The sequence below is a fragment of the Mesoplodon densirostris genome, chromosome 9 (genome assembly GCF_025265405.1).
Source record: "Mesoplodon densirostris isolate mMesDen1 chromosome 9, mMesDen1 primary haplotype, whole genome shotgun sequence".
NCBI classification, from domain to species: domain Eukaryota; kingdom Metazoa; phylum Chordata; class Mammalia; order Artiodactyla; family Ziphiidae; genus Mesoplodon; species Mesoplodon densirostris.
This window is the reverse complement of record NC_082669.1, coordinates 100,139,920-100,158,923: the sequence shown is the minus strand read 5'-3', so window position 1 is coordinate 100,158,923 and position 19,004 is coordinate 100,139,920. Positions and strand designations below refer to the sequence as shown.

Below are 19,004 nucleotides of genomic sequence, written 5' to 3'. Positions count from 1 at the left end.
TGTAGGACCTGCTGGGGTTGGGATGGTTCTGGTAGAGACGAACCTGCTCCCGTTTCTGGTGTGACGACGCCCCATCCAAGTGTCACGTGTATAGCAGTAATGCACGGACAGACTGCCCCTGTAGACATGGAGCCTTCGACCATCTATCTCATGACATGAAATTCATACATAATGTAACCCACCAACACACAGTTTTTAAAAAATCAGTTTAGTGTGTTTAATGTCCTTATTAACAAGGGAGACATAAAAGGAAAGTGTATATCCTAAAATGCATAGTATTTGGTATCTAAATGCTCAGGTATGACTGCATTAAAAAAGGCTCCCTCATAGATTTCCAGAATGTTCCCAGGTCAGCAGGCAGCACCATACCCCTTGAGAACCGTGGGACTGGGCCAGGCTGTGTATTGCCAGTGTGCTCACTTCTTTATATTTTTATTTCAGATAGGTGCAGTAGAGTTCATTTCCATTTGCCATATCGATGGCAAGTCTTAGATGGAGGCAGGTGGAAGGATTTGCAAAAAATGGACCTTATTGAAGAGGCATATTGCAATCCTGCAAGAGACGGGTATGAAATATGTCACTTATGTCTGCTTTGTGCCTGGGCTTTTGTGTGTGGTATGGGAAGTTTAGACACAGGAGGGTTTAGTTTTGATGGGCTTCATACACAGACGCACACACACACAGTCAGGAGGCGGGAAGCTCCGTGCGCGAAATTGGAGGTCGATGGTCGTGCCGGTGGTTGGTGCCCTTGTTACCCCGTCTTCCTCTTTTTTCACGGAGGAGCTATGGGGGGAGAAGGGGTGGGTACCAAGTAAGTTCTGAATTATTTGATGCTGGGATTGATCATGTAAATAGATCCTCATGGATTAGTCCAGAAGAGCAAGAGGCAATCATTTGTGAAACTTACAGCCTTTGCCTGTAAAGTCATACAGCTGAACTACTGTGTATTGTTCAGCCTTTTTTATTTTCCTAAGTATGTCCTAGTATTTTCACTTAGTCAGTTGAGAGTAAATGGGGAAGTCCTGGGTAGCCTTATTTTCAAATGCCTATCATATCTTGGATTAAACTTGCTAAAATGTGTTGCCAAGAAGAGAATTTGAGTCCGTTTTTTGAGTGGATAAAATAAATTTGTGCTTAGGGTGCAATTATGTGCAAATTGCTGCTGGTGAAGCATGTGAAACAAATTATCCCCCTTCAGAAGATTAAGTGGCTCACATAACCAGCTTTTATCTACGTCCCCCCTTCTCTTTCTCTTCCTTTTTTTTTTTTTGAGGCTTTTTAAGTTAAAATTTATACTCACTGACATGCACAGAAATTATTAAGTATATAGTTCAGTGAGTTTCGAGGAAGGTACGTACGCTTGCGTAGCCAACGCTCTGATCCAGCTGTAGATCATTTTCATCACCCAGAAGGTCCCCTCCTGCCCCCTTCCAGTCAGTGCCCACCCTGTAAACCACCGCTGTTCGAACATCTGTCAGCACAGATAGTCTCTCCTGTCCTTGAACCTCATCTGAATGGAGCTACTCTGGACCATTGCCTGGAGGCTTCTCTCAGGGCTCTGTTCTTAATGCTCCTCCCGGGCCATGTGTGCGCAGGCTTCCTTGGGGTAGGTGTTCGGGGGTGCGCCTGCTGGGAGGTAGGCTGGTCCCTCCTCAGTTCTGCCAGGGGATGCCAGATTCTTTTCCACAGTGATTGTACTGCTTCCCACCCCCATTTAACGGTCTGTGGTGACATGTCTCCCTCACATTTGGTGTAGTCTGACGTCTGCGCTTTTCTAGTCTTCGGTGTAAAATAAGGTCTCCATTTTCATATCCCTGAGTCCTGGTGAGGGAAAGTGTCTCTTCACATGTTCAATGGCCATTTATGCTTCTTCTGCTGTGAAATGTCTGTGCTTGTAGTTTGCCTGTTTTGTTGAGGGGAAAGATTGTGTTCTTCATTAGTTAGCTTTGGAACTCTTCAAGTTTCTGAGTTTTAAATGTGTGTTGAAAATAAATGAACTCCTGTCAGCTTATGATACCTGTTAATGAAGAGAAGTATTTATCCATCCTTTCCTTTATAGTTTTATACTTTTTTTCTTTTCTTTTTTTTTGGGGGGGGTTTTATACCTTTTGTGTCGTAAGAAATCCTTCCTTATCCTGAGACCATAAAATATTTGTCCTGAATTTTCTTTAAAATTTTTAACATTTTAAGAACTGTATTAACCTCTCCTTGCGTGTGGTGAAGTGTAGGTCCAGTTTCATTCTTATGCAGATGAATTGCCAGTTTTTCCAAAGACCACTTTTTAAAAATATATTTAAAACATTTAGAGTTTGGGATTGACATGTATACACTGTTATATTTAAGATAGATAACCAACAAGGACCTACTGTATAGCACAGGGAACTCTGCTCAATATTCTGTAATAACCTAAAGGGGAAAAGAACTTGAAAAAGAACAGATACCTGTATATGTATAATTGAATCACTTTGCTGTACACGTGAAACTAAGACAACATTGTTAATCAACTATACTCCAATATAAAATAAAAAATTTTAAAGAAAGAAGTAAGCCATTAAAAAAATAAAAATAAAATGTTCGGATAAAAAAAGTAAAAAAGAAGTATTCAAAAAGTAAATCAAGGGCCTCCCTGGTGGCGCAGTGGTTGAGAGTCCGCCTGCCGATGCAGGGGATACGGGTTCGTGCCCCGGTCTGGGAGGATCCCATATGCCGCGGAGCGGCTGGGCCCGTGAGCCATGGCCGCTGGGCCTGCGCGTCCGGAGCCTGTGCTCCGCGGCGGGAGAGGCCACAACAGTGAGAGGCCCGCATACCGCAAAAAGAAAAAAAAAAAAAAAAAAAAAAGTAAATCAAAATGAGACAAATGAACCAAAATATATATGGGATAAAGGATAAACCTAATAGAGAAGAAATATTCCAAGTGATTTGTTTAATACGTTGTAATTCGACTCTACATCTTTAGAAAGATATGTTCTTACGGACGAAAGAACAGCAAAAAAAAAAAGTCTTAAACTCTACTCAGCAAAAAAATAAAATTTAAAAATTGTGATAAAATAGACATAACATAAAATTTACCATCTTAACCATTTTTAAGTGTAAGGTTCAGTGGCATTAAACACATTCACATTGTTGTGCAGCCATCTCTACCATTCGTTTCCAGAAGTCAGTCGATTTTTAAACCCACCAAAACTGAGCCAGATTTGGCAAAATGTGAATACATTTTATAGCTTAATTTCAGACTTAGATGCTAAGTACTACTTTTGTAAGTAGCCCATCTTTTTTTGCACCTGTTTTCAATGCTGTCTGTGTCGGGTGTTGAGTTAGCAAATACACACCCGTCTGTTTCTGGCCTCTTCTGTTTCATTGGTCTGTGTGTCTCTGTCAACATCACACTGTCTCATGTAGAAGAGCTTTACAGTACGTTTAGGCATGTGATAAGGCAAATCCCCACTTTATTTTTCCTCAAATTGTCTTGCCTCTTGGTCTTTTGCTCCTCTTTAGAAATTTTAAAATCTGCCTGTTGGTTTTCACAAAAAACTCTGTTGTGATTTTTTTTTAACTTGAAATTGCATTGTCTCTTATCAGTTTGGGGAGAACTGACATCATAATGATGCCAAGACTTTCTATTCATATATGTGATAGCATCTCATTTAAACGTTCTTTAATATTTTTCAGTAGTTCTCTAATTTTCTCCATTAAGGTCTTGTATATCTTTTGTTAGTTTTTTTTTTCTTTAGGGATATATTACCTTCTTCATTTCCTTTTTCAAAAAAAATTTCTCCAGTTTTTTTGAGAGATAATTGACATAAAACACTGTAGAAGTTTAAGGTATAGAGCACAATGACTTGACACAAGTATATATTGCCAAGTGATTACTGCAATAGGTTTAGTTAACATCCATCACCTCATAGTTACCCCTACCCATTTTTTTTCTTGTGATGAGAATTTTTAATATTTATTCTCTTAGCAACTTTCAAATTACCATACAGCATCATTAACTATAGTTAATCATGTTGTGCATTACATCCCTAGTTACATTTTTTTGTTGTTGTATTTTCTCCCTGCTGATGTGTAGAAATGCAATTGACTTTTCTATCTTATATCCTGCAACTTTACTAAAATATCTTAACTCAGAATCTGCTGATAATTTATTTGAATTATCTGTATAGTTATCTATATGTTCTAGATATCTGTATAGAAATTAATATCTGTGAATAGCAGTTTGTTTTTCCTTTTCAGTTCTTACACATTTTATTTCTTTTTATTGTCTTATTATAGTGGCTAAGATCTCCTGTACCGTGCTCAATAGACGTGGTGATAGCTGGAAGATTATTCTTTTCTTCTTTTTTTCCTAATTTTAAAAGGAGTAATTTTAAAATGTTTTTCCTTAAGCATGTGTGAATGTTTGGAACCTTTGGCATTGCTAATCAATTCTAGTTTTATTCCTAGTATGCCAGGAGTTTTTTTTTTTTTAATTGTGTATGGAAATTGAAGTTTATTGAGTGTTATTTCTATGTTAATTAAGAGCCAATGTTTTGTTCTCCTTTACTTGTTAACGCAGTGATTTACATTAATTTTCTAATGTTAAGTCCATTGCATTCCCAGACCTAAGTCATATGTAGCCTGTGTACACATGCACATATGCACATGGTGGTGAACTTTGTATTGCCAGTATTTGGTCTAAGATTTTTGCATTTACATTTGAATAAGATTGGTCTATAATTGTTTCATATTGTCTTTGCCTGTTTTTTTTTAATTGAAGTATAGTTGACGTACAATATTATATAAGTTACAGGTGTACAGTATAAATGATGCCTGGTTTTTATATTATGAAATTCCTAGCCTCATAAAAATGAGATTGGGGGCTTCCCTGGTGGCGCAGTGGTTGCGAGTCCGCCTGCCGATGCAGGGGACGCGGGTTCGTGCCCCGGTCTGGGAAGATCCCACATGCCGCGGAGCGACTGGGCCCGTGAGCCATGGCCGCTGAGCCTGCGCATCCGGAGCCTGTGCTCCGCAACGGGAGAGGCCACAGCAGTGAGAAGCCCGCGTACCGCAAAAAAAAAAAAAAAAAAAAAAAATGAGATTGGGATGGATTCTTTTCCTATCCTGAAAAAATCCTGTGAAATTAGAATTATTTTTTTCTTGAATGATCACGTGTCTAAAAATTTCTGGGCCTGATGTTTAATTCCTGAGAAGATTTTAAACTGCTGACCCAATTTCTTATAATTGTTTTAGGACCAGTCAGGTTTTCTGTTTTTTCCTTGAGTCAACTTGATATTTTTTCTAGGAGTTTGTTCATTTTATTTATTTTCAAATTTACTGTCATAAAGTTACTTGTAATATATCCCTTTTAGTGTCTATACCATCTTTAATTTTGTCCCCCTTTACAGTTCTAATCTTTTTTTCTCTCCCTCCCTTTTTTCTTGATCAATCTTGCAGAGATTTATTAATTTTGCTAATATTTTTCTTTTTTAGAGGAACAAACTTTTCTCCTTTTTTGATCTCATAGATTAGATGACCCATGATATATTTCTAAGTGTATTTTAAAATTAGTTTTTAAATTTAAATGGATTGCACTGTGGTCAGGCTATATAATAGATTCTTTGAATTTTGTTGAGGCTTGCTTTATGGGTGTAGTACATGGTTTTGGTAAAATTCTGTGTATGCAGAGTCTTTTGGATGTGGTGTTAGATGAAGTGTGTTAATTGTGTGTTTCTAATCTTCTTTATCCTTATTGGTTTCTTTGTCTGCTTCTTGTGTCAGCTACTCAGGAAGGTATGTTAACATCCACTATGAATTTGTCGGTTCTCCTTGTAATTCCATCAATTTTTATTTTATATATTTAAAAACTATTATGAAGTATATAGAAGTTTAAAACTTTTATCTTCCTGTTAAATTGAGCCTGTTAGTAATAGAAAATGGATGCTTTTTATTTCTAGTAATGCTTTTATGCCTTAAGTCTGTTGTGTTTGATATTAATATAACTATGCCAGCTTTTTTTTTAAGCTACTGTTCACTATTTTACTTTCAAGCTCTTTTGTTTACATTTTAGTTATATTTCCTGTAAACATTGTAGAACTGGTTATTTTTTCAGTATGACAATCTTTCTCTTTTAATCAAAAGTTAAATATCGTGGTTTATCCATTTGTTGTGATTACCTATACATTTGAATTTATTTATTCTACTGTCTGTTTTGGTTTTTGCTATTTGACCTGCTTTTTCTATTTTTCTTTTCTCTTTTTGATCTTCTTCTCTTAGATGTTTCCACATTTGATTTTTCCCCCCCCATCTACTAATTTGGAAGTTACATAGTGAATTTCTGTTCTTTTAGTGGTTACCCTGGAAAACAGACCCTGTAACTTAATATACCTTAGTTTAACAACTTAAGCTAATCAATACCTTTTATCATTCTCCTGAACAATAAAACAATCTTGAACACTTGAATTCTGACTAGTTCCATTCAAACTTATATACTACTTGTGTGAATTTGGGAAAAGTACTTAGCCGTCCTGTGCCTCAGTTTCTGCATATATCAAGTAGATAAAAATAATAGTTCTTATATCAAAGTGTTATTTTGAGAATTAAAAGAATTAATGTGTGTAAAACACTCAGAACAATGCCAGTCATGTAAGATGTGCTGTGTAAGTATTGCTTCTATTATTTTCTTAATCCCAGAAGTTAGAAATTAACATTGTTTTATACAGTCAATATTTGTTTAAATTTAAACGTTTACCATTTTGGTTTAAAAAATTCTTTTTAATCAATATTTATTTCATATTGAAGTATAGTTTTGTTTTGTTTTTTTCTTTTTTTGTCCTCACCACACAGCTTGCGGTATCTCAGTTCCCTGACGGGGGATTAAACGTGGGCCACAGCAGTGAAAGCCCGGAATCCTAACCACTAGGCCACCAGGGAACTCTCTGAAGTATAGTTGATTTACAATGTTGTGCTCATGTCTGCTGTACAACATAGTGATTCAGTTATACATGTATATACATGTTTTTAGATACTCTTTTCCATTATGGTTTATCATAGGATATTGAATATAGTTTTCTGTGCTATACAGTAGGACTTTGTTGTTTATCCATTCTATATATAAAAGCTTACATCTGCCAAACCCAACCTCCCACTCCATCCCTCCCCCAGCCCCCTCCCCCTTGGCAACCACCAGTCTGTCTCTATGTCCGTGTTTCTGTTCCTGTTTCATAGATAGGTTCATTTGTGTCATGTTTTAGATTCCACATATAAGTGATATTATATGGTATTTGCCTTTCTCTTTCTGACTTACTTCACTTAGTATGATAATTCTAGTTGCATCCACGTTGCTGCAAATGACATTATTTTGTTCTTTTTTATGGCTGAGTAATATTCCATTGTATATATGTACCACATCTTTTTTATCCATTCATCTGCGGATGGACATTTAGGTTTACCATTTTGTTTTTGCGCACAATTCCTTTGTTCATATGTTTCCATGAGGATCATTTTCCTTTGAGTTCATCTTCTAGAAGTTAGTTTAGTGAGAGTCTAGGGGCAGATGTATTTTTTGTTTGTCTGAAAGTGTTTTTATTTCATCTTCATTCTTGAAAGATAGTTTTATTGGGTATTTTCTCTCAGTTCTTCAAAGATTATTCCATTGTTTTCTGCTTCCATTGCTTCTATTTAGAAGTTAGCTGTCAGTATAAATGTGTTAGTTTTTTTGGGCTACGATAACAGATTGCCACAAACTTGGTGACTTAAGACAGCAAGCATTTATTGTCATAGTTCTGGAGGCTGGAAGTCCAAAGTCAAGGTGTCAGCAGGGCCATGCTCTGTCTGAAGACTCCAGGGGAAGATCCTTCCTAGCTCCTGGTGGTTGTTAGCAGTCCTTGGTGTTCCTTGGCATTCCTTGGTTTACAGCTGCATTACTGTAATCTCTACCTTTGCTGTCTCATGGCTTTCTTCCATGTGTCTCTGTCTGTGTCCAAATTTCCTTCTGATAAGGACACCAGTCATTGAATTAGGGCTCAAGCTAATTGAGTATGACCTCATCATAACTTGATTACATCTGTGAAGACCGTATTTCCAAATTTACAGGTACCAAGAGTTAGGACTCGAATATATTTTTGTAAGGACACAGTTCAACCCATCATGATAGGTAATCTCTTTTTACTCTCTGACTACTTTAAATATCTCATCATTCTTTGGTGCTGCAGTTTCACTAAGATCTATGTGTGGATTTATATTTATTTAATCTACTTATAATTTGTTGTGCTTTCTGAGTGGGAGGCTTTATGTTTAATCAATTCTGGAAGCTCCTCAGGCATGATCTCTTCAAGTATTCCTTCTCTGAACTTCTGATTAGACATATGTTAAGATCTTCTTACTTTATCTTTTATGTCTTTTAACTTCTCTCATTCTCTCTGCTGTATGCAGGGGAATTGCTTCACTTGTTCACCCAGTTCACTAGTTCAGCCTTGTCTGAGTTGCACTGTGTCCTATCGTGGTTTAAAATTTTTAATTATTATATTATTTAATTCTGAAGGTTCTGTTTTTTCCTTCAAATTTATCTGGTTAATTCTTTTTTATATATATAAATTTATTTGTTTGTTTGTTTTTAGTTTTGGCTGTGTTGGGTCGTCCTTGCTGTGTGTAGGCTTCCTCTAGTTGCGGCAAGTGGGGGCTACTCTTTGTTGCAGTGCACAGACTTCTCATTGTCGTGGCTTCTCTTGTTGCAGAGCGTGGGCTCTAGGTGCACGGGCTTCAGTAGTTGTGGCATGTGGCTCAGTAGTTGTGGCTTGTGGGCTCTTGAGTGCAGGCTCAGTAGTTGTGGCACATGGGCTTAGTTGCTCCGTGGCATGTGGGATCTCCTGGGGCCAGGGCTCAAACCTGTGTCCCTTGCACTGGCAGACAGATTCCCAACCACTGTGCCACCAGGGAAGCCCTACCTGGTTCATTCTTATAGTTTATTTTATTTATTTTTATAACATCTTTATTGGATAATTGCTTTACAATGGTGTGTTAGTTTCTGCTTTATAACAAAGTGAATCAGCTATACATATACATATATCCCCATATCTCCTCCCTCTTGCGTCTCCCTCCCACCCTCCCTATCCCATCCCTCTAGGTGGTCACACAGCACCGAGCTGATCTCCCTGTGCTATGCGGCTGCTTACCACTATCTATTTTACATTTGGTAGTATATATAAGTCTATGCCACTCTCGTAATTCGTCCCAGCTTACCCTTCCCCCTCCCCAGGTCCTCAAGTCCATTCTCTACGACTGTGTCTTTATTCCTGTCCTGCCCCTAGGTTCTTTAGAACCATTAAAAAAATTTTTTTTTTTTTAGATTCCATATATATGTGTTAGCCTATGGTATTTGTTTTTCTCTTTCTGACTTACTTCACTCTGTATGACAGACTCTAGGTCCATCCACCTCACTACAAATAACTCAATTTTGTTTCTTTTTATGGCTGAGTAATATTCCATTGTATATATATGCCACATCTTCTTTATCCATTCATCTGTCAATGGACACTTAGGTTGCTTCCATGTCCTGGCTATCGTACATAGAGCTGCAATGAACATTGTGGTACATGACTCCGAATTATGGTTTTCTCAGGGTATATATGCCCAGTAGTGGGATTGCTGGGTCATATAGTAGTTCTGTTTTTAGTTTTTTAAGGAACTTCCATACTGTTCTCCATAGTGGCTGTATCAATTTACATTCCCACCAACAGTGCAAAAAGGGTTCCCTTTTCACCACACCCTCTCCAGCATTTATTGTTTGTAGATTTTTTGATGATGGCCAATCTGACTGGTGTGAGGTGATACCTCATTGTAGTTTTGATTTGCATTTCTCTAATGATTAGTGATGTTGAGCATCCTTTCATGTATTTGTTGTCTATCTGTATGTCTTCTTTGGAGAAATGTCTGTTTAAGTCTTCTGCCCGTTTTTGGATTGGGTTCTTTGTTTTTTTGATATTGAGCTGCATGAGCTGCTTGTAAATTTTGGAGATGAATCCTTTGTCAGTTGCTTCATTTGCAAATATTTTCTCCCATTCTGAGGGTTGTCTTTTTATCTTGTTTATGGTTTCCTTTGTTGTGCAAAAGCTTTGAAGTTTCATTAGGTCCCATTTGTTTATTTTTGTTTTTACTTCCATTACTCTAGGAGGTGGATCAAAAAAGATCTTGCTGTGATTTATGTTAAAGAGTGTTCTTCCTATGTTTTCCTCTAAGAGTTTTATAGTGTCCAGTCTTACATTTAGGTCTCTAATCCATTTTGAGTTTATTTTTGTGTATGGTGTTAAGGAGTGTTCTAATTTCATTCTTTTACATGTGGCTGTCCAGTTTCTTATAGTTTCTTTATCCTTACTCATACTTTTGATACTCAATTTAACTTTCAAAAACACTTCATACATATTGCATATTTATATCCAAGAACTCTAATGTTTGTTGTCTTTGGTGGACTGATTGTTTTTGCTGGGTTTTGCTCATGGTGTCTTGTTTCTGATTTATTTGATTGTAAGCCCATGTTTGCTGAAACTTTACCTGTGGAAATTCTTTTGAGGCCTGAGTTGAAGGTGAATTCCTTCCAGGGGGGATTTGTGTTTGCTTCTCTGGGAACTGCCATGGTGAGTCTTTCAAGTTAATTCTCACGCAGGAAGTGTGAATTAACTTTTGTGAGGCCTGAGTGGTTTATGAGTTCTCAGTGGAAGTTTTCTTCCTTTCCATCTAAAGCTAACACTGACACAGGCAAATTTTCTTGCTGACTTTCTTTGCAAAGCAGATTCCTTTCCTGGCCTCCCTTCACTAAGGATATGTAGTCTTCTAGGGTCACGGTTTTATGCAGAAGTATCTCTTCGGAGATTTGACCCCTGACCAGATTCAGATCCTATATTTGTTTTCTGTTTCCTCATTGCTGCTAAAAACAGGGCTTTTTGTTGTTACTCACTGACACTGCCCTTGGACAGCCCCTGGCTTTAGTCCTCATTCACCTGTCTGGTTCCAGACCTTCCCTTTGCTCTTGGGGCACTTAAGCATTTGGAGAGGGAGTAGATCCTGGTGGCTCAGAGTACAGTCTGTTCTGCCAAACTGCTTGACTTAAACCCCCGCTCTGCCATCTATTAGCTGTTTGACCTTGGACAGGTTTCTGAACCTTCCTGGGCTTCTGTTTTCATATCTGTGAAATGGGGATAAGTTGCAACTTCAGTGTTATGAAGACTTAATCCCTTAATATGTACAAAGCACTTCATACAGGGGCTGGCCCACCCCACATGCATTCAATGTATGTTAACTATTTTTGGCTTCTGAGGATTTCTGTTTCTTGCCATCTCAGCAGTGCATTTTAAAAAAGAATATTTTAACCCGCGTTTTCTGTGTAGTGAAAGGAATGTCATGATAACAGGTTTTCCATATTACTGTGATTTTATTATTTTCACACAGCAAAATGGATCTTAAAAAGCAAGGCCCGCATCCCCCCCCAACACATTTTTGTAAATGTTCAGGTCACATGTATGTTCACATCTTCCAGCTGAGTATCTAGAAGACCATGGGGGAGCCGAGTATCTGAGTCCATGCGGCTGGTGGGTTTTCAGTCTACTTCTCATGTTCTTTTGTAGGATCGGGTGCACCAGTAGCTTTCTCACTGGTTTTCTGAAGTTTAGCTCCATGACGTTCGGTGCCTCCTTGGCTCGCCGCCTCTCCACGGCCTCCTCGCTCACCAAACCTCCACACTTTGTCCTCACCACTGAGTGGGTTTGGTACTGGAAGGATGAATTTGGCTTTTGGCAGGAGTATGGAAGACAAGTAAGTGTCACGGAAAGAGGGTGAGTGTTCCTTCCTGAGGGTCCATGATGGGAGAACCTTTCCAAACATGGGCACAAGGATTGCTCTGGGGAGCCCTTGACAGAGCCAAAGGTCCCCAGGTCCCCTTATGACGCACTTGCTTTGCGGAAATTATGGCAAAACGGGATAATTTAGAGTTCATTTGTATGAAGTTCCATCTTTGAACAATTAGCTATCTGTTCGTTCATTACGACTGAATGACTTTAGTTGTAGTGAGATCACGTTTCGTTAAATGGGGTAGAAAGATGCCTCTCTTACTGTGGAGCAGGTAACTCCAGAGCAAGTGCCTGTGTGTGCTGGAGTGTTTGTGTAGCTGTGGAATAAAGCTGAAGGCTTTTCAAAGCTAGCTTTCTGCCTTATCTGTAGCAGCAACTTTACAGAAGGTGGGCAAGTATACGAAAATGGACTGATTTCAGCTATTGATTTGGTATCTGTGTCGAATAATTGCTGCTGTCAATTATTCAAAGATGTTCGTGGATGAATCAGATTAAAGGGAACCCCCTGGTTACCTGTAGAGGTATAAGTATAGGGAGGTCACCATTTCTATCGTGACACCTTCTCCCAAATGAAAATTGGGATATGTGGTCTAATAGACATTTGTATTCTTCTGGGTTGTAAGATGCTATAGTAGTAAGGCTTTAGTTTCTCCTGCACTTGGGATATCTTTTTCTCTGGGGCTTGGTAATGTGAGCTTCATGGGAGCTTTTGCCACTGGTGTGCCCCCCTGCTGAGGACGATGCCTGCAACTGGCAGATCCTCAGGGGACAGACTGGCCAGTTGAAGGACAGAGGTGTTGCTGCCTGTGCCTGCTGGCCAGTCGGACACGGTCACTCTCAGGAGATGGATTGCGCCCTCATGCTTCCTCTCCACTTCTTCCAGCGCCGGCCTTCCCGCTTCACTGCTCTGTCCGTCCTCTTCCCCACCCGTCTCCCTCTCTGAGCGTCCTGGGGTTCCTTCTGTCTGCCCTGGATTTGTCCAGGGAGGCTCTCCAGCATTGCTCTGGGTTTGGTCAGGAGGGGAGGGCAGAGGCCAAGCCTGGCATTGAGCGAGAGAGAGGATGATGATTGGAGCTCACGCAGAGACGTCATGGAGGAGCACACAGCAGGCAAGAAGCAACTGGTAAACGTGACAGCCGCTCACGTTTTGTTTGGCGATTCGTCCCCCTTCTGGGGGCTGAGTGGGATGACACGGGACCCTGGGTGACTTCAGGAACTGCACTGTCACACCTTTGGGGACAGGGGTCTTTCTCCTCCAAACAACCCAACTTAGGGTTTTCCCTTTTTCTTTTCTAGGCTGCTACTCCTTTATTGCGGTGTAGCCGGAGTGCCTAATTTAGAACATTGCGTATTCAGAATATCGAGAATCTCTGGGAATAACCCGTCTGTGGGTTTTACCAACGTACCACATGCTGGTGCATTCAGATGTGCACGTGTGGACTCGGTGACTTTCGGCTGTATGGTCTCATTTTGTACCAGCAGCTGGGCCCCGCATAGGGTGGCCTGTCCATTCTAGCTCTTGCTTTTCCACACACTTCTGATGCCACCCCATAATTGGATTTCTTTCTTAGTTTTCTGCTAATTGCCAGTTGAAGACAGTTTTCTCTTGATTATCGGAAAAACTGGGTTCTGCTCTGCCTGAGCTGAGGATATACGCCCAAATTTCAGATCCAGGTTGCCTCCACCCTGTATTAATTTCCTATTAGGTCATCATAGCAAAGTACCACAGACTGGGTGGCTCAGAACAGCAGGGGTTGTCTCACAGCTCTGGAGGCTGGAGACTGAAATCCAGGTAGCAGCAGGGCCGTGTTCTCTCTGAAACCTGTAGGGAATTCTTGCTTGTCTTGTCCTCACTTCTGGTGGTTTGCTGGTGATCTTTGGCGTTCCTCAGTTGTATATGCATCACTCTGCTCTCTACCTGCTCATCAGTAGCATGCTTCACGTGGCCGTCCTCTTAGAAGGACATTGGTCATGTTGGTTAAGGGCCCACCTACTCCAGTATGATCTCATCTTAACTAATTACATCTACAATGACCCTGTTTCCAAATAAGGTCACGTTCCGAGGTACTGGGGGTTAAGACTTCAACATGTCTTTTGGGGGGTTACAGTTTAATCCATAACCTAATCTTGTGTATAAATGTGTTACTCTTCTTGGCCCGCTGAGTTTTCCCACGTTGAACCTGCCGTCCCTGAGGTGGTGGGCTCCACGACGCATTACCCCAACCTGTATCCGGGCTGGATTATTCTCAACAGTCTTCTTGTGTCGAGTTACCTTTTGCCTTTTCCCCTCTCCTGTGATCTCCTTTGGTTTGATCTAAAAGCTCCACAATTGCCTTCACCCTTTTGTACCCAAACAACCCATCTATCTCTGCTTCCTCCACTTGCCAGAATCTGACTTCTGTTCATCTGGTCACCATTCATGGAATGCCTGCAGGAGGTGGGACCCGGTTCGGCACAGCCCTCACCAGCCATAGCCGCTGGCAAAGGGCCCAGGTGCCAAATCCCGTGGCATTGCCAGTCTCCACCCAGCTTGTTGCCCACTCCCTCCTTCCTTTCCTTTCTTTCTTTAATTAGATTAATTATTCAGCTACTTATTGTTTTCTAATATTACATGAGTTTCATGTGTGCAACGATGTATCTTGACTTCTACATACACCGCAGCATGCTCACCACCAAAGGTTTATTTTCATCTGTCGCCGGTTGGCCTCCTTTACCCATTTCACCCTCTCCTCACCTCCCCTTTGTTTCCCCTTTGGTAACACCAGTCTGTCCTCTGTATCTATGTGCTTGCTTTTGTTTTGTTTGATTTATTTATTTAAAAATTTAAAAGTTCTTATTTATTTTATTGAAAAAATGTTTCATATGTCACATTTGAGCCTCACTCTCCTTTTTTGCTCTTCCTCTGTCTCCTTCATGGGCTTCTTTTTTCTACTTTCCTTTGTGAATGTTGGTGTTTCCCAGGGTCTAGCCTGAACCCCCCGCTCTTCTGACATTGGTGGCCACCTTGAGTGATGTCTGCATCTCTGTCTCTAGACCAGATTCCTCTCCAAACTTCAGACTTGTATGCCCAGGTATCTGCCTCTATTTCTGTGGCACCTTTGCTTTTTGTTCCAGGCACTGTGCTAAGGGCTCTCTGTGCCTTATTTTAATCACTTTTTCAGTTCTTTGAGGATGGGATGGTCCTACTGTATAATGACATGAGTATGATTTAAATTCTGTTGCTATTCCTGTCATAGAGTTGAGATCATTGAGGTTCAGAGAGGTTCCAATAACGTGCTGAGGTTATAGAGGAGACAGATTCGAGAGCCAGAATTCAAAGTCAGTCCATTCCAACATCTTCGATACCATGTAGGTAATGGGGAAGAAGATGAGGGATCAAAATGGATAATTGAAAAAACAGAGCTCTCCAAGAGACCAGAAGAAGACCACAGTAAGGAGAACCAAACTCTGATTAAAGGGTGGTGGGAACAAGGGCCAGAGGAGGTAGCGTCGCTCAGGCCCTCCGTGAAGCAGCATTTGAGAATTCACCATTGATGTTTCACCTTCCTTTGAAGGGTTGTATCATCCCTCACGAGTACTTGAATGCCCTCTCTCTCATCACTCCCATACGTTGTCTGGGTTAGCGGGGTCCTCGTGTATGGGCTTCTGTTTCCCGAGCAGCTTTCAGGAGGCAGTGGCGTCGGCTCCTTTTCTGCGCCTCCCTCTCCTGCCACCGCCCCGTGCCCGGCTCCTCTCCGCCGCCTCCCCCAGGACACAAACAACCACCATGGGCACATCTGTGGGTGGTGCGGACGCCCCCAGCGTCTGTCTTCTTCTTGCCTTCACCTCGTATCTGGCTTTGCCTTCACAGGGCATGGAGCACCCCGTGACCAGCGTCAGCAACAGCGATTTGGAGAAGGCCTACCTGGCGTACTGTGCCGCAGGGTCTGACCCCCAGGCTGCCGCTCTGAAGTTCCAGGCAGGAAAGCACACATACGAATTAGACTTCAAAGGTACTTCCTGGAGTTCCCTGGTGGCCTAGTGGCTAGGATTCCGGGCCTTCACTGCTGTGGCCTGGGTTCAATCCCTGGTTGGGGAAACTGAGATCCCGCAAGCCGCTTGATCTGGCCAAAAGAAAAAAGATACTTCCTGACCCGCTGCACTCACCCAGCAAGGCCTGGTCATCTGCTGGCTTTGCCTTTTCCATTTTAACCTTGGAGAAAGTCCTCACACACATTGAGAGCCAGGAAAGAGAAGAATGGGGTGGTCCCTGCTCCTGAAGCGCTGCCAGACTGGAAGGGGGGATGGAGGCCCGCCAGTGGGATGGGTGGGGAGCTGCCTGGAGGGGGATGGGAGGGGACAGGAGCCCTCCTTGTGGAGGACAAGCAGCATCAGCCTGTGGACAGTGGCGGTTGTCCTTTAGGCCATGGGCGTCCCTGTGTCCAGGTTGCTGACACGTGTCATACTGGTTCTGCTGTGCAGCTCTGCTTTCTGTAGACACCTTCATCACAGATGGCCGGCCGTGGTAGGCACACACTTCAACTAAAAATTGTTGGGAAGCGGATTTTCAGATGCTCTGCTCATGGTATCCTGAGTCTGGGCCTTGGCTTGTTCTGGTTGCCTTGACAGACAGGCAGATAGACAGAAACAGACCAAACACCCTTTGGTCAGGCCTTCCAGTGGCTTATTTGTGACTTTTTTTTTTTTTTTTTAAGTTTCAGGTTTTTTGTGGCTTCTCTCAAGCCATTTTCACAGAGATTTATCAGTCCATCCCTGTTCAGTTCAGTTTTGCCTTTAAATTCACATTTTAAACTCTGAATCCCTCTGAGTTTTCAGCATTTTTCAAGGAAATTAAGTGGGCCTGCCTTTAAGCATAGTTTATTATTTTCTTTATTTTTGTGGACCTTCTGTTTGGAGGGCAGCAAAGTGTTTTTGGTGAATTATCCTAAATCCACTCTGTCTGCCTGCTTTTAGCCAGTTGGTTTTGCTTGTGGTTTGTAGCACTCGTGATTTTACTTGAAGTAGAATTGCTGCCCTCTCGATGTGCCTGTACAGAGAGCCTAAAAGTTTCTTCTGCTCTACAGTGAGAACTGCTTACAGTCTGCAGTGTCAGCTGGGGAACACAAGTCACATGTGAGGTGGTTTGCAACCCACAGTCTGATAAACACAAGTGCCTTAAAGGGGATGGTGAGAAATACATGAAATAATAAGTCAGGACAGGCCTGAAGTACAAGTCTATACACCTAGCACCCATCTGACTCCTGCTGACCGTAGTTTGAAATATTTCTTTAAAGTATCTGGACAGGGCTTCCCTGGTGGCGCAGTGGTTGAGAGTCCGCCTGCCGATGCAGGGGGCACGGGTTTGTGCCCCGGTCCGGGAAGATCCCACATGCCATGGCCGCTGAGCCTGGGCGTCCGGAGCCTGTGCTCCACAACGGGAGAGGCCACAGCAGTGAGAGGCCCACGTACCGCAAAAAACAAAAAACAAAAAAACTAGGGATAAAGTATCTGGACAATACCAAAACCGATCAACCAGAAATGTCAGATGCAGCCTTTATCATTCTCAACATAGGCAGCAGCCCCAGGGGACAGAACAGTCAAGATGAGGGTGGGGAAGAGCATACACATTGAGTGCACTGCAGACTGCAAGAAAAAGCATGTTTGCTGCAGACTCACTCAGGCTCACTTGGGTGGGCACAATTCTTTTGTTTGTTTGTTGGTACATAACAGTAGCCACAGAAGTACTTTGAGGTGAGTTAACTTCTCCCTTCATAACCTGACTACTAGGTAGAGTGAAAGCAAGTCTCAGACCGCAACCTGCCACGCACATTTATTAACTAAATATTTATGAGGAAGCAGGGACGTTTAAGAAACACGCACAACTGACTCGTTCTGTAGGACCAGGGAAGGCTTGGCTCTGCCTTTTAGACTCCTGTTGTGAAACAGTCACTCGAGGCAAATGCCAAGACTCCAGAGGCAGAATTCTGATGTCTGTTAGCTGGTGTCAGTTGGGCAGAATCCCCAAGATCAGGGCTTGTTTAGAGACTTTGCCTAGTGTATCCTCTTTAAGGGCAAATTAGGGAGAAGGCCTCACGTTTACCCTGTCTAGGGGACAGTGGGGAATGGGTCTCGCATATATTTATCCAGTTCACTTATCTTGAATACCTTTTCATTTCACCAGTAAAAACTCATTTGAGGTTCATTGCAGTGTTAGTCAACAGACCAATAAAAAGCCCGTTTAAGCTAATTAGCGGAGTATTGGTGGGAGGTTGAGTGACGGGTAACTGAAGGGGGGGTTGTGGTAGCCACCTCTGGATTATGGGCTCCTGATTAGAATGTGGGAACCCCCCAGGAGTGCCCATCGTGGTGACCATGTGTGCTGTGGCATGAGGGACACACGCCTAGGTGATCACCGGGTGTATGCTGAAATGCAGTAGGGTGAGTTACGTTTTCAAGTGAAAGAAAATGGTTTGTACTCCACTGCAGAAAATAAGACTTGACAGAGTTCTCCTGGTGAGTCAGGACATGTAGTCTAACTTAGAGGTATTGTGATTTTTCAACATGAAAGATAGTTCCCCCGTCCCCCCACTGCTGCCCTCAGGAGGAATCTGAGAATCTTGGCCATGGGGCAAGGATTTCACTTATTAAAGACAGTCCAGGTTTTAAAAAGTTGAGAAGTATTTCTGTAGGGTAAGTTTAGTCAAAGTAAGAAAAAAAAACCTCATAAGAGTAAAACTGTTATTCTAACTCTAAATCCCACTGGCTCAAGATGTGGTAAATCGGTCTCAGGCCGGGCTGAAGCTTTTTTATATCCAAGCTGGGAAAAATTGCTGAGCAAAATAATAGTTTAAACAAGATTGGAAGGAACAATTTAAAAGCACTCATGTATAATTGATAGGTCAATTACTAATCATTCATCTATTCATTAAACCCAGTCTCCTACACATACCTGTTTTCTTTTTGAATATTTGAAATGTGTAAAATTGCCTGATTTTTTTTTAACAGACTGATTGTGAGCTTTACATTTGGATTAGCTTTCCAACCCATTTAATTTGTGTTTATAAAACATTGCTATCCCATATGTGTATATGTGTTTGTTTGTTTTCCCAGCCTTCGTTCAGAAAAACTTGGCCTATGGCACAGTTAGAAAGGTTTGCCGGAGACCCAAATACGTATCTCCCCAGGATGTGAAGCTGAAGCAGACCTGGT

At 41.6% G+C, this 19,004-nt stretch overlaps 1 protein-coding gene across 1 annotated transcript in view; it reads left to right on the top strand.

Annotated features, from left to right (window-relative positions):
- The window catches only part of PARP12 (poly(ADP-ribose) polymerase family member 12), a 47,697-nt gene that overhangs the window by 16,997 nt on the left and 11,696 nt on the right, over nt 1–19,004 (top strand). Inside the window, exons 5-8 of the mRNA XM_060107867.1 lie at nt 442–565; nt 11,595–11,781; nt 15,667–15,808; nt 18,906–19,002. Of these exons, the coding sequence (XP_059963850.1) occupies nt 442–565; nt 11,595–11,781; nt 15,667–15,808; nt 18,906–19,002 (550 nt within the window). The remainder of the gene's footprint in view (nt 1–441; nt 566–11,594; nt 11,782–15,666; nt 15,809–18,905; nt 19,003–19,004) is intronic.